The sequence below is a fragment of the Geospiza fortis genome, unplaced genomic scaffold, assembly GCF_000277835.1.
Source record: "Geospiza fortis unplaced genomic scaffold, GeoFor_1.0 scaffold392, whole genome shotgun sequence".
Classification (NCBI taxonomy): Eukaryota; Metazoa; Chordata; class Aves; order Passeriformes; family Thraupidae; genus Geospiza; species Geospiza fortis.
In genome coordinates this window covers 429,140-442,562 of record NW_005054541.1, presented here as the reverse complement: position 1 = coordinate 442,562, position 13,423 = coordinate 429,140, and the positions used below count along the sequence as shown (strand labels likewise).

At 56.5% G+C, this 13,423-nt stretch overlaps 4 protein-coding genes across 6 annotated transcripts in view; 2 read left to right on the top strand and 2 right to left on the bottom strand.

Moving 5' to 3' along the window:
• The window catches only part of DDX25 (DEAD-box helicase 25), a 12,422-nt gene extending 12,336 nt beyond the window's left edge, over positions 1 to 86 (bottom strand). For both annotated transcript variants that reach the window (XR_004082591.1, XM_005429343.3), the window contains exon 1: positions 71 to 86. The gene's annotated coding sequence lies outside the window, so the exon portion shown is untranslated. The remainder of the gene's footprint in view (positions 1 to 70) is intronic.
• Positions 7 to 3,576, top strand: RPUSD4 (RNA pseudouridine synthase D4). Its single transcript, XM_005429321.2, has 7 exons — positions 7 to 11; positions 967 to 1,132; positions 1,339 to 1,540; positions 1,745 to 1,838; positions 1,931 to 2,081; positions 2,869 to 2,966; positions 3,110 to 3,576. The coding sequence occupies exons 2-7, from the start codon at positions 1,012 to 1,014 to the stop codon at positions 3,293 to 3,295; spliced, it is 852 nt and encodes a 283-aa protein (XP_005429378.1). The 5' UTR covers positions 7 to 11; positions 967 to 1,011; the 3' UTR covers positions 3,296 to 3,576.
• A 997-nt stretch (positions 3,577 to 4,573) lies between these two features.
• Positions 4,574 to 7,958, top strand: PANX3 (pannexin 3). The gene is made up of 5 exons (XM_005429341.3): positions 4,574 to 4,845; positions 5,510 to 5,652; positions 5,753 to 5,967; positions 6,096 to 6,760; positions 7,584 to 7,958. Exons 1-5 carry the CDS (start codon positions 4,665 to 4,667, stop codon positions 7,643 to 7,645), a joined length of 1,266 nt encoding a protein of 421 aa, XP_005429398.2. The 5' UTR covers positions 4,574 to 4,664; the 3' UTR covers positions 7,646 to 7,958.
• A 15-nt stretch (positions 7,959 to 7,973) lies between these two features.
• Positions 7,974 to 11,881, bottom strand: SIAE (sialic acid acetylesterase). Of its 2 annotated transcripts, XM_005429320.3 has the most exons (9): positions 11,725 to 11,881; positions 10,527 to 10,690; positions 10,305 to 10,443; positions 10,036 to 10,219; positions 9,639 to 9,748; positions 9,423 to 9,556; positions 9,108 to 9,262; positions 8,834 to 9,029; positions 7,974 to 8,758 (listed from the first exon to the last, which is right to left on the bottom strand). In XM_005429320.3, exons 1-9 carry the CDS (start codon positions 11,849 to 11,851, stop codon positions 8,477 to 8,479), a joined length of 1,491 nt encoding a protein of 496 aa, XP_005429377.3. In that variant the 5' UTR covers positions 11,852 to 11,881; the 3' UTR covers positions 7,974 to 8,476. The 2 variants fall into 2 exon arrangements, with proteins under 2 accessions (XP_005429377.3, XP_030919778.1); XM_031063918.1 differs by having other exon boundaries at positions 7,974 to 9,029; positions 11,725 to 11,875.
• Positions 11,882 to 13,423: the final 1,542 nt, after the last annotated feature.

Sequence of the window (13,423 nt, the reverse complement as noted above, 5' to 3'; positions counted from 1 at the left end):
AACAGCGAGAGGTGAGCGGAGTGCGGGCTGCTGGGCCTGGGGTGTCCGGACTACAAGTCCCGGCGTGCACAGCGCGGGCGGGCACGGGGAGCGGGACTCGCGGTGAGGGATCGGGTGGAATGGGAGAAACCCCATCCAGTTCCACCCCTGCCAGGGGCAGGGACACCTTCCCGTAGACTAGGGTGCTCCCAGCTCCTGCCAAACCTGGCCTTGGGCACTCCGGGATGGGGCAGTGCTCTGGGCAACTTGTGCCAGGGCCTCACCACCCTCACATGGAAAATTTCTTCCCAGTATCCTCTCTAACTCCGTGTTTTGTCGGTGTGAAGCTATTCCTTCTTATCCTGTCACTCCGGGCCCTTGTCCATAGTCCCTAATTCCCAATATCCCATCCATCCCTGCCCTCTGGCAGTGGGAAGGCACACCCCTTGTCCTGTCACTCCATCCACTGTCCCGAGTCCCTCCCCAGCTTTCCCCAGAGCCTCTCCAGGTGAACCCCTCCAGCAGCTCCAGCTCCTTCCTGTGCTGGGACCCCCGAGCTGGAGGCAGCTCTGCAGGTGGGGTCTCACCTGGGGGGCAGAGGGGCAGAATCCCCCCTGCCCTGCTGCCCAGGCTGGGGATCAGCCCAGCACAGGGGGGTTCTGGGCCAGGGCCTGTCCAGCTCTCCCCCACCTGCACCCCAAGGGCTTCTCCCAGAGCTGCTCTCCATCCCTTCATCCCCAGCCTGGATTGAGCCTGGGGGTTGCCCTGGCCCAGGTGCAGCACCTGCCCTTGGCCTCGTTGAACCTCATGAGATTCCCCAAGGCCACTGACTGAGCTTGTCCCGATCCCTCTGGATCCCAGGCTGTCCCTCAGTCATGGAGCAGGAGCTCAGGGAAGGCGAGCACGTTGCTGCAGGTGCCAGTGCAGGTCTGTGTGAGAGCCAAGAGCTGTTTAAACCCCACCACTGGTGTCTCGTTCTCTCCTCAGATCCCCAAGGACCCGACGCAGCGATGGCTCCGGGAACTCGCTGCAATGAGCCAGCAGCTGCAGCAGGTTCACCCCAATGTCCTGGCCAAGATCCTTAAGCAGAGAACTCTATACCAGAATGAGGAGATTGTGGTGATAGACAAACCCTACGGGCTCCCTGTGCATGGTGAGGGCAAGTGGGGAATGGAAATGGCTCCATGGTGCTTATGGGATCCTCTGTCTCTGCCCTTCCTCTGCTGAGGTTTCCCTTCCCAGGGAGGGTTCCATGGGCTTGGTCACTGTCAGATCTCGGCCTTCCCTGGCATTTTGGGGTGATTTAGGGTGCATGGGGAGTACAAGAGGTGAGACTCCTTGCTGCCCTGGGTCACACAGGCGGCCCCGGCATCAAGAACTGCATCGCTGATGTGCTGCCCATTTTGGCCAAGATGCTGGAGAACATGAGAGCTGAGCCCCTCCACCTCTGCCACCGGTTGGACAAGGAGACCACGGGTGTGATGGTGCTGGCACGGAGCAAGGAGGCAGCAGAGAAGATCCGTCTGCTCTTCAAAACCCGTCAGGTGGAGAAGATCTACTGGTAGGAAAGGCGTGAGTGAAGATGGGGCTGTTAAAAAAAAGGGCGAGGGGAAAATCCCTGGGGTGTGGGGATTTTGTAGAAGGGTGTTGCTTATTTCTCCCTTTCAGCACCATTTTATGGGACTGGGTCGTGGGAGAGGGGCTGAGGGGAGGGTTCCCCTCCTGTGAGAGTAGCACCCCACAGACCTCTGCTTTCCCTTTCCAGGGCAATTGTCCTGGGGGACCCAGACCCTGTTGAGGGCGTGGTGGAGATCCCCATTGTGGAGAAGGAGGTGAAGAGCCACCAGTCCCACTACAAGGTGAGTCCTGTGTTCCCTCAGCTGCCATTCTGGCCAGGCAGCTCCAGCATCCCCTCCGGTCTGCCCCAACTCCCCCTCTCACCACCCTTCAGATGACGCTGGCTCCCAGGTACCGCGTGTGTCCGGAGGATGGCAGGGTGGTGAAGGCCCGCGGGGATCGGCACGCCGAGCGCGCGGTGACGCGCTACCGCCGGCTGGCTGCTGCCTCTGCCTGCTCGCTGCGGCAGCTCCAGCCCATCACCGGTGAGTGCGGCCTGCCCCGGGGCTGCATCTGCTCCCTGTGTGTGGGAATCTATAAACTCAGAGGGTTTTGGGAAAGCTGCAAAAGGCAGGCTTCAGAGGCAGCAGAACTGTGATTAGAGCTAAGCAGCAGCCGTGAGATTGCTTTTCTACAGTTTAAATAATTTTTCTGCTGACCAAAGACAAATAGAACAATGGTCTGTGTATTAACGCTTGTCTAGAATAACTCTCTAAGCTACAGAAAAGTTTATCTAGCAAGATATTAGGAAGGTTGAAGCTTATAATGGAGCTCTGTGCATTGTATCTTAAGGCTTACAAGTAGGTATTGGATTCAAAATAAGCAAGCATTGTTTGAACCAAAGGTACGTGTGCTTATAGTGGTTAGACAGAACTACTGTCAATGTGCTTTTGCTTTGTGTGATTGGTCAAAAACTTATAAAGTTGTAACATTAAATTCTTGGTCTGCTGCCTGAGATGTGCGCTGCTGGCATGTTCTCATTGTCATAATCATGGAATGAGACTGATGCTGAAAAATAAAACAGCTCAAGGCACGTTCCACAGCAGTCCTGTCCCATTTGTGATTTGTACAGAGACCCCCGGCTGGCGTCACTGTGCAGTCAGCAGGAGCTCTGGAAGGGGGAACTTGTCATCAGACAAGACTTTGTCCCGTTTCTAGGACAAAGCTCTGGGTGCTGGCTGCCAGTGATTTCGGCACGGCTTTGTCCAGCACTGAGGGTGAGGCCTGGCCCAGCTGGATGTCAGCTTTCTCTTCTTCCCCTTGTCTCCTCAGGAGTGAAGCACCAGATCCGGGTTCACCTGGCCTATGGCTTGGGATGCCCCATCCTGGGGGATCACAAATACTCACACTGGAGCAAACTGGCGCCCCAGGTAAGGGTGCCAGGTGTTGCACTGGGGAGTGGCTGGAGCTGCATACAGCCCCTTGTGTCCCCCAGCTGTTCGTGGGCTGGGGATTTCAAGTCCCAGCTGAAAAGCTGCAGTTTCGAAGGGAATATTTTCTGTCCTTACTGCAGAAGCTTCCTGAGCTCACCCTGAGGAGGCTGAAGTTGGAGCAGAGCAAGGCTCGGCACCTGCCCCTGCACTTGCACGCCCACCGCCTCTGCCTGCCCCTGGGCCAGCCCTTGGACTTTGTTTGCAAGCTGCCCCTCTTCTTCCAAAAAACCCTGAGGAAGCTAGAGCTGGACATCCCTAAGGACTGACGAGGCAGGACTGGAATGGTGCCATGTATCTCCACATCTCCAGCACGTGGCAGCAGCTGTGCCCACCTTGGAGCCGGTGGTGGGGTGAAGCCTGCAGTCTCTGTGCTGGTGCTGATGCTGGATTCAGAGTGGGTGCCTACATGTGCTTCTGGCCCAGGAAAGCAGCTGGACATACTGAGGAACCTCTAGTAGAGACGAGCAAGGCTGGGTGAAAGTTGGGCTTTGCCTGATTTGTGTTTTGAACTTTCTGGGCAATAAAACCTGCAGTTCCCTTGAGGGAAGGTGATGTGTGTGTGTCTCTGTGCTCTGGCTGGGTGGGACTCAGTCTCTGCGTAGGTTTGAGCAGACCTGGTTGCAGCCCCTCCCACATTTTGGAACTGTCACTTGTCTCTCCAGAGTTGCTTAGCTCAGCTTTGGAGAGTCCCTTCACTGGAAAATCCATCGAAAGTGCAATTTGGCACTGGCTCTGGTATTTTTTGCTGTGTTGAGAGACTGCACAGGGAGTTCCTTGGCTTGGCTGGGCTGGGCTGGGCTGGGCTGAGCAGCTCTGACACTGCCCCTGCTCTGTGCTGCCAGCAGCATTGGTGTGGGTTTCTCAGCACTGTGCTGCTGGGAAACTGTTCTGTAACTGCTCCTTCAGTTACCTTGTCCTTATTTTTAGAACCTCTTATTGGGGTCCCCTGCCCTTGGGAGCTTTCCTTGGAGCCAGATTCTTCCCCCTGTGCCCTGAGAGGGAGGCAAGAGGAGGGATTGATGATCTGGGGAATTGCAGCCAATGTTCTGCCTCAAAATTACCTCATTTGGTGTCTCCTGACCTGTCTGAGGAGCTTGGGGCTGGGCAGCAGGATGTTCTTGGCCCCTCTGGCTGGTTTGGATGCTGCAAAGGGGATTTTATACCCCACAGGGCCACTGTGTATCTGGCTGGGGCTTTTTGCTGTGGGAGGGCCCAGTCCCCTGGCTCCCTGCTGAAAATAGCTGGGGACCCCCATGCCCTTGGGCCACAGCGCCAGAAATCTGTTGGCTGATGAAAGAGGGAGGTAAAACCACGGGGAGCCAGGAGCATCTGTGGCTGGGCAGGAACGCTGCCCTGCAGGAATGTTGTCAGGGAGAAAAGCTGCCTTCCCAGCCTGCTGCCTTCCCCACTCGCTGCGGCTGCTGGGGTGGGTTCTTCTATTTCTGTTTGTGAAAAGGCTTCCCCTGTAATTACGAGGTGATTTAACGCCCTGCCTGAGCTGTCGTTCACAGCTGCTGGACACAGGGACACAGCACTCAGCAGGCTCTCGGCAGGGGCTCCTCAGCCCAGCAAAGTCGCTCCTTGAGCCAGTCACACCTCAGGAAGCCTTCATCAGTGTCTCTTCCTCACTTCAAAATGTCCCTCTCGCACACGGCTGCCGAGTACATGCTCTCTGATGCTCTGCTCCCGGATCCCAGCAGTTCCCGAGCCAAGGGCTTGCGTCTGGATCTGCCGAGCGATCGCCTGCTGAAGTTTGTCACCGTGGGGCTGCCCCTCTTCCTCGTCTCGCTGGCTTTTGCCCGGGAGTTCTCTGCTGGTGAGTTGTGGCTTTTCCAATGTGTTCTTCAGGTCGTGGGCAATCACCAGTGGGGGTTTGGTTGTTGTGGCAAACCCCTTTATTCTTGATGGCGTCATGATCCAAAGCAGAACAGCCTGGAACAGTTTTAGGAGCAGTTCTGCCTCATGGGTGTTTACTGATTGTTTTTAATGGATCATAATTCACTGGGACAGCGTGGGAACAGCTGTGCTAACCCCAGGAGCAGCACTGAGGCAATGCCCAGCCTCAGCTCCTCGTGCCCAGCACCTTTGGGTGCCATGGGCTTGTTTCCAAGGAGGAGGAAGAGGAGGAGGAGGGTGGCAGCAGCATGGAGAGATGCATTGTGACCTCAGGCTAAATCTGGCCTTGGCCAGCATCTAACTGCTCTCCCTGAGGACTTGGTTTTACTCCAGTTTCAGGCTGGTTAGTCTATAATCCCCTACACTGTGTACACACCTCCACACACAAAGGGTTTGTGTTTGGGAAGAGATGGAAAAGTCCTGGCTAGAAACACAGCAGCTCCAAAATGACCACGAAAAAGGCTTTTTTTGATTCAAAGCAATGCCTGAGATGTAATTACCCTCCTGTAAGGCATTTGCTCGTGGCTTTGGAGTGTTCCTCCACCCTCCATGGCTGAGATTTGCTCTCCTCCTCCTCACCCCAGGCTCCCAGATCAGCTGCTTCTCTCCCACCAACTTCACGGGGAAGCAGTCCGCCTACACTGACACGGCTTGCTGGGACTCCCTCATCCACCATGGCTTCGACGCCGAGGGACATGCCATCACCAAGTCCCTCTGGGCTCTCAAGGTAGGGTCAAAGTCACCTCTGGGTGCCCCTGCATCCCATCTGGATGTCCACAGCAAGAGTGACTCCACATCCTCCGTGACTGTTCGTATTCTTTGCCCAGGCCTTCCCCTACTCGCTGCTGGTGGTGGCGGTGCTGATGTACCTGCCGTACCTGCTGTGGCGCTACGCTGCTGCCCCTGCCCTGCACTGTGACCTCCTCTTCATCATCGACGAGCTGGATAAATCCTACAACCGCTCCGTGCGCCTGGTGCAGCACATGAAGAAGGTCCAGCAGGCCAGTGCTGAGCCAGAGCAATTCTGGGAGGAGTACGAGAGGTGAGGCCGGGCCAGGTCACTGTGGCCCTTGGAGGGAGTCCTTCCACATGGCTTTGTGGCTGCACCCAGGATGGACCTGGGTGAAATGGGGGGTGGCTCTCATTCCCCCTGTGTCCCTCCACCCCCAGGGCCCGCCGGGAGAGGTATTTCGAGTTCCCGTTGCTGGAGCGGTACCTGACCTGCAAGCAGCACGCCCACGCCCTGGTGTTCATCTACATCCTGAGGAACCTGCTGCTGCTCCTCTTCTTGGCTGCCACTTGCCTCTACCTGGTCTTTCTCCACCTTAACATCTTCTTCCAGGATGAGTTCAGCTGCTCTATCAAAACGGGGTTGCTCGAGGCAGAGCCGCACATCCCGTCGCTCATCCCTTGCAAGCTGGTCTTCTTCTCCGTGTTCCAGCTCATCAGCCTCTCAGTTGGCAGTGTCTATGTCCTCCTCATCCCCGTTGTCATCTACAACGCCCTGCAGCTCTGCCAGTGGGACAAGGGGCTGCTCTCTGTCTATGAGATGTTGCCTGCCTTCGACCTGCTCAGTCGCAGGATGCTCACCTGCCCCCTCAACGACCTCAACATCATCCTCCTCTTCCTGCGTGCCAACATCTCCGAGCTGACCTCCTTCAGCCGCCTCAATGCCGTCAGCGCCCTGAGGGAAGCCACTGCCAACAAGGAGGACATCGATACTGTCATCGACTTCATGACGCTGCTGGCTGGGCTGGAGGCCACAAAGCCCAAACACCAATCCTACACCCCCGAGGCCGAAGGCAGCACAGCCCTCTCCAATGGTGCAGCCCTAGGTAGGCTTTTTGGGTAGAGACAACTTCTTCCCTCTTCTCTTGGCTCCCACACCATAAGATCCCACCCTCTATATGTGGCTGGACCACCCTCAATCCTTTGCCAAGACCTTAAGGGGTTTGGGGCATAGCTGGGGGTCACTGTGAGGGCTGACAAATCCTGGAAGGGGTTCTGGCATGCAGAGTGTGATGCTACTGCGATCCAAAGTGTGGGCAGGGGTTGCTATAGGAACAGCAAGCCAAGAGATTGCTGCTTAAATCCAAGCTCTGGGCAAACTGCGGGGCTGGGAGGGTCCCTGGTTTTGGCAGCTCATCCTGCTGGGAGTGGGGTTGGGAGTTTCAAATCCTGGGGGGCTGATGCCAAGGGTGCCATGCCTGCCCCCTTCTCCTGTTCGTATGGCACTGGTGGGCACAGTGGTGCTGTGTGTGGGGATGGAGATGGGTTCCAAGATAAAACTGCATTCCCAGGACCTGCACTGCTCCCTCTCCCACGTGCTTTGGGTTTTGGGGAGCTGGATGCCTCCTCTGGGGTCTCACAGGGACCCCCGGTGCCCATGGCAAGTGGTTTGCAGGCTGTGTGAGACAGCCCAGCCCCACAGGCAGGAGCTGAGAGGCCTGGGCTTCACTCCTGGCCCTGAACACAGTCTGAATTATGGTTTAAAAAATCCACAGACTGAGCTGGATTCTGTTCTGCATCCTTGTTACTATGGCAACCCAGGGCCAGCACAGCTGGCTCCTGGGCCAGTTACTCGGTGCTGGAAAAAGCCCAGATCCTAGTCTACCATTGCCCAGCTAATTAACTGCCTGCTCTTCCCTCCTTGTCTAGAACCAAAGCCTGGAGTGGAAAGGATGGGAAAAGCCTCACGGGACTCACTCGGCTCTGCCTGACCCAGGAGGAGGCAGCAGGCAGGGATCCTGTGATCCCAGGATCCACTTTCCTGACACAGCTCTACTGCAGCAGCCAGGCTGAACCCACCTGCGCTTCCTGCACCTGGCCTTTCCCTTCTTATGTACATTTGTCCAGCAAAAAAGGGTTAAACAATCTATGTTTTGTGCAGAACCTCTTGGGACTCTTATTCTAAGCACTGGGTGCCACACTGTGCCTCTTCCACACAAATTTCCCTGCTTTTTTGGCAAGAAGTGGGGCATGGAGGATTAGGAATGCTCATCTGAAGGGAAAAAGAAAGATCTAGGAATAAAATGAGAGATCCAGGAATAAAATGAGTTGGTTTATTAACTTTTTATTAAGAGAGGGAGGTGGAAGGCACTCACAGTCCTCCACAGCTCCCTGTCCCAGCCCAGCCTTAGTATTTGGCTGTGGTTTTTTGGCAGAGCTCCTCTCTTCCCTTCTCCACCCTGCAGCTGGAAGCTGATCCCTGGATCCTGTGAGCACCCTACCCTGGGGATCAGCAGTCCATGCCCAGAGAAATGGGGTGTCTGGGGGGCAGGACCAGCTCCATGGGCAAGGGAGCAGCAGTGAGGGGTTCAGCTCCCATTGGTGTGTCCTGCTGCTTCTCCTTACATAATTTTTCATATATTTAATTGTAAATTGGCTTTTCCCCCTTCCCCCCACCCTGTAGCCTTGGCTTGAGTCCACAGAGGAGCTGAAAACTTGTTTAATTAACAAGGTAGTAATGAAGTCTCTGATTCCCTGGCTTGGGAAGGGACAGTGCCAGGAGCCATGAGTGCTTTGCCAGAGGTCTGAGCTCACTCATCTCCCTAATTTAGGGGCAACCCAGAGCTGGGGAGGAGCAGCAGCTCCCTCCCTTCGGCAGTGTTCCCTGCAGGGAGGGTGTCCAGCAGGAAGGGGGGTGCAGGCAGCCCCTGGGAGTTGTAGAGGGGGCAGGCCAGGTACTCACAGGGCCACTCAGCCCAGGCATAGCGCAGGCCCAGCACCAGTGTCCTGCAGCCACTCAGGGCCAGCGTCACCGTGTGGGACCCTACTGCCACCACGGGTGCCACCAGCCACTGGCACGGGGAGGTCTGGCTGGAGCAGCACACCTGGGGAGGGGAGAAACTCCCATCAGTGCTGCCTTCCCTTCTGCAGCTCTTTGGAGAGGATACCCCACTCCTCACCTCAAATGCCTGTGCATCCCTCTGCCGCCACATGAGCTCCTGGCTGTAGGTGACATTCAGCAGCCCCCTGGTCACCTCCAGGACAGCCCGGGTGGGAAATGGTCCCTGGAACACGAGGTCCTTGTCCCCATAGGCCACAGCCATGGCACCCAGCAGCAGTCGGTGAGCGACATTCTGCTTGTCCCGGGGGTGGATACTGCCCAGGAAGAGGAGGAAGATGGAGCTGGAATCCAAAACCTCCATCCCCACACCCTCACCCCAGCCCAGGACTCACCTGCCATAGGGAGAGTGCTCATCACCCAGATCCATGGCTACAGCCATGAAGGTGCTGGGCATCCTGGCATTGGGAACAACCCCCAGGTCGGCTGTTTGGTGCCAGCGGAGCCGGGCAAAGCTGTCATCTGCACTCTCATGGCGGTAGGTGGACAGCTGTGAGGCACAGGGGAAATGGGGGAGTGGCTCAGATCCCAAAACTGGCCACTGTGGCCCCTGCCTGGGATTTTCAGCACTTGGCAGGATGCATGTGTGTTTACAGCATCCTCTCCCTGGGCATCCCCCGGGGAGATGTCACCCCTCTCACCCCCCACACCTGCACAAAGCCAAAGGGGAGATGTGGCTCTGTCTGTCCGGCTGATCCGGTGTGGAACGCCCAGCGCCAGTCAGCAATGAGTGCAGGGAAGGTGCAGTTGTACTGGTCTGTGTTCAGGAGGGTATTGGCCTCACCTGTCCCCAGAAAGAAGGGCTGGTGAGAGCTTGGTGGGACAGTGGGGGCTGCTCCACCCCAGGGGTAGAAATGGGGGCTCACCCTGGTACCAAGCGACACCCCGCAGGGTCATGTTGAGCAGTGGGTGGATCATGGCATTCCAGAGCACCGAGGGTGCTTGTGGGCCAGAGAGATGCTGATGTGGGGAGGTGCTGGAAGACAAAGCTAGGTTTAAGGGGGGTGCAAAGTACAAGGCAGCCTTTAGGTTAAAGCAAGCACCATGCAAAGGGAGATGTGGGGTCCCTCTCTTCTCCCTTTATCCACCCAGATGTGCCTTATGCTCTTGGCATGGGGGGAGTTTTTATCCAGAGGGATTATAATGATGCATAGAGGGGGCTGTGAGGCTCTGGGAGAGGAGGTGGGGTGGGAAGGGATAAGGATACTCCCCAAAAGCAGCGTGGTACACAGCAGGAGATGTTTCCACAGCACCTTCTCTCACCTCCCCGTGTCCTCTGGGAGCCCACACGCCTTCAGAACCCGGTGGGAGGACCAGGCCTCGATGGGGGTCCCTCCCCAGGCCACCTCCACCAGCCCGATGGGGGTCCCCAGAGCCTCATACAGGGAGCGCCCCAACAGCCAGCACACGGCCGAGAAGTAGGTGAAATTCCCGTGGCCCAGGTTTTCTGCTCAAGAAACAGCAGGCTGCAAAGGGAAACAGTGGGAAAAAACCCATTTCCACGCTCTCTTTTGGAGGCACATTGCACTCACCAGCTGTTGGAATGGACCATGGCAAATCAATCTGCTCCAGGTCCTCCAGCTCCACGCTGGAGCGGGCAGGCGCCGCAGCAAAGACACGGACGTGGGGATAGCGAGCGGCGGCGGCGAGCTCCTGGCTGGCATTGGCCACCTGAAGAAGGGCCAGGAGCATGCAAGGCAATTCCCTGCCTGATCCCTACCTGCTCCTGCCTGATCTGTGCTGAGGGGCCTTACCTGCAGGACTGTCATTGCCATGTTGCTCTGCCCACTGCAAAGCCACACGTCTCCAAAGTAGATGTCCCGCAGTGTCACGTTCTCCAAGCCCTGCTCGGCTGTCAGTGCATAGGGACCGCCCCGGTCCATTGGCTCCAGGACAGTTGTCCAAGTCCCAGAAGGTCCTGGAGGAACAGGATGGTGCTTGTCTTCCACCACCCTTATGAAGGCCTCAAGACCTTCACCAGGATGTTGGATGAGCAGCCATCAACCAGTAGTGAAGGACAGGCAACGGGGAAAAGCTTCTCCACCACAGAGACAGGTTGAGGAAATGGATTTCAGAAGCCCTCTGGCATCAGAGGGACCTTTCTCCTGCAGGAATTTAGGGGTTAAAAAAGAAAACCTGGAAAACAAATGTGTGTCAGAGCAGAAGCTGCTGGGAGGAACTGGGATTACAGGAGCAGCTTGGTGTGTGTGACACTGAGATGTCTCCAGCTAATTTTAGAGGCGCCAAATCGAAGCGTAAAGATATTCTGCTGGAGCTTAGTATGGATTTTCTGGCTGGATCCTGCAGATCTCCTGGATTGCTGCTCTCCCACAAGACACCTCCAGGCTCTTCATCTTAGGGAGGTGCCCTTGGGCAGCACTTTTACCCTCCAAAGGTGATGAGCTCCCTCCCAACTCTTCAGGCAGGGATGTAGCTGGGATTTGAGGTGCCCCTGAGCCCTCTCAGCTCCAAGAAGTTTCTGCTTGCACAGGCAACATCCTTTGGGGCTTAGAGATCTCACAGGGCAGAGATCAAAAGAGAACCTGGAAGTGCTCTGGAGGTTCCCCAGACCTGGTTTAGCCAGGGAGAGAAGGTAAATTCCCCTTGTCCCCTCCACAACCTCTCTCCTCGGCTCAGCCTGTGCGGTGCCACCCACTCCAGCAGCAGCTCGGCTCCTGCTGGGCGCCCACGGGAGCCACTGCTGGCAACCAAAGTGAGCAAAGGCTGCACTGCTGGGGAGGGGGATGGCTGAGCCCCCCAGGTCTCCTGGAGAGGGAAAAGCACGAGCTGGAGATGTCACCAGCACCTCTGCAGCCCCAAGGCAGCAGTGTGACAAACACAGGGGTGGTGCCAAACCCTATCTCACCCACCCCACCATTGGCTCTGATTTGGGCTCAGACAAGTTCTCTGGCCACCAAAACCATCGGTTTCTAGTCAAAGTCTGGGACTGACCTTTAACCTGCGCAGTTTTCTCCATGATGACGAGGCCACTGGCACCTGAGAGAGTCAGGGTCACCACAGCCCCGAGCTCCCCGTGGCCCCACACCACAGCCCCTGATGGCTTCTGCTGCAGCACCATGTGGTCACCATAGTAGGAGGCAAAGCTGAGCATTCCCCCTGGAATCAGCAAACAGTGCAAACATCAGCTCCGAGAGAAAAACACCCTGACCCTCTCTTAAATACAGATTATTTGAGATCCCAGCTAATTTACAGATTCCTGGTCAGCTTTAAGGTGGTTAAAACCACCACAGAGCTGAGGAAGAGGCAGAATTTAAATTCCAGAAGAAGGAATTTACCTCCTAAAATATAGGGAGCATGTTACATCTTGTATTACATGCATTTGGGTACAGATTTTGGTAAAAATTCCTCTAATAACAGCATGGGAGTGTCTCTCCCAGCCCAGCCTTGCTAATGAATATTCTGATGTACTTTTCCCTTGGAAAAAGGTTTGTCAAGGGGTGGGATGGAAAACATCGGGTGTGCAGCATCAGCAAAGGCACCTTCAGTGGGGATGGAAGGAGAAAGCTCAGCCCTGGCACCCCCAAAAGCCCCATTTTTGCAGTGTGAAAAGAAAATCATATCTGAAAAGGGGGTCAGGAGTAATGTGTGAGGGGTGATCTGGGCAGAGAACTCTGGTGACCAAAGCAGAGCTCATGGAGCCTCATCTCCTCTGCAGCTCATCCTAGGCTGGGTTTGAGGAAGGAAAGGAAAGGGAAAGGGAAAGGGAAAGGGAAAGGGAAAGGAAAAGGAAAAGGTAAAGGAAAGGAACTATGTCCTCGGCCCCTCAGGAGTCAGCTGCATCGCTGGTCCCGCTGCCTCATACCACAAGGCTCCGGGAGTTATATAAAAAACAAGTCGGAGGAGAAAAAAAAACCTAAAACTGAGACGCCAGGGAAGAGTGGAAGCTATAAAAAGCAGCTGGGAGGAGGGAAGGGAAGAAGAAGGGAGGAGGGAAGGGAGGAGAGCCCACGAGACACCACCAAGGAGCCGCATGCGGCTCCCACCTTACGTAAAGCATCGTCCCACGGCAGCAGAGCTGGGCCAAGGGCGCTGGGGAGGGGCTGGGGCTGTGGAGGGCATCAAAGTGGGACTCAGGGGATGCAAAGGGCATTGAACTGAGGCTTGGGGGGATGCCAAGCTTGTCAAAGTGGGACTCAGGGTGGGCAGAGGGTGTCAAACTGGAGCTCTGGGAGTGCAGGGGGCATAGAAGCAGAGCTTGGGGGTGCAAAGAGTGTGAAAGATGGGTGGGCATCAAAACTGGGCTAAAGGGGATGCCAAGGGCCCCAAAGTGGGGCTCAGAGTAGTGCCAACGTTATCAAAGAGGGGCCGGGGGTTCGAAGGGTATCAAAGTGGGGCTGGGAGGATTTACAGGAGGTGCCAAGAGGGGCACCCGAAAAGCGGGGCTGGGGAAATGCGCATACGAGGCTCGGAGCGCGCAAAGGGCACCAAATCAGGGCTTGGGAGGGCTCAGGGAATTCCCTGGGCATCGGAGCCGGGCTGCTGTGGTGCCAAGGGTTCTGACGGTGCCAAGTGCCCCGAAGCGGGTCTCGGGGAGGGTCTCAGGGGAGGCTCGCTCCAGGGCCCGGCTGCAGAGGATGCCCGCGGGGCTGGGGGGTCGGAGGGTGACCCTCACCAGCCCTTTACCTGCGGC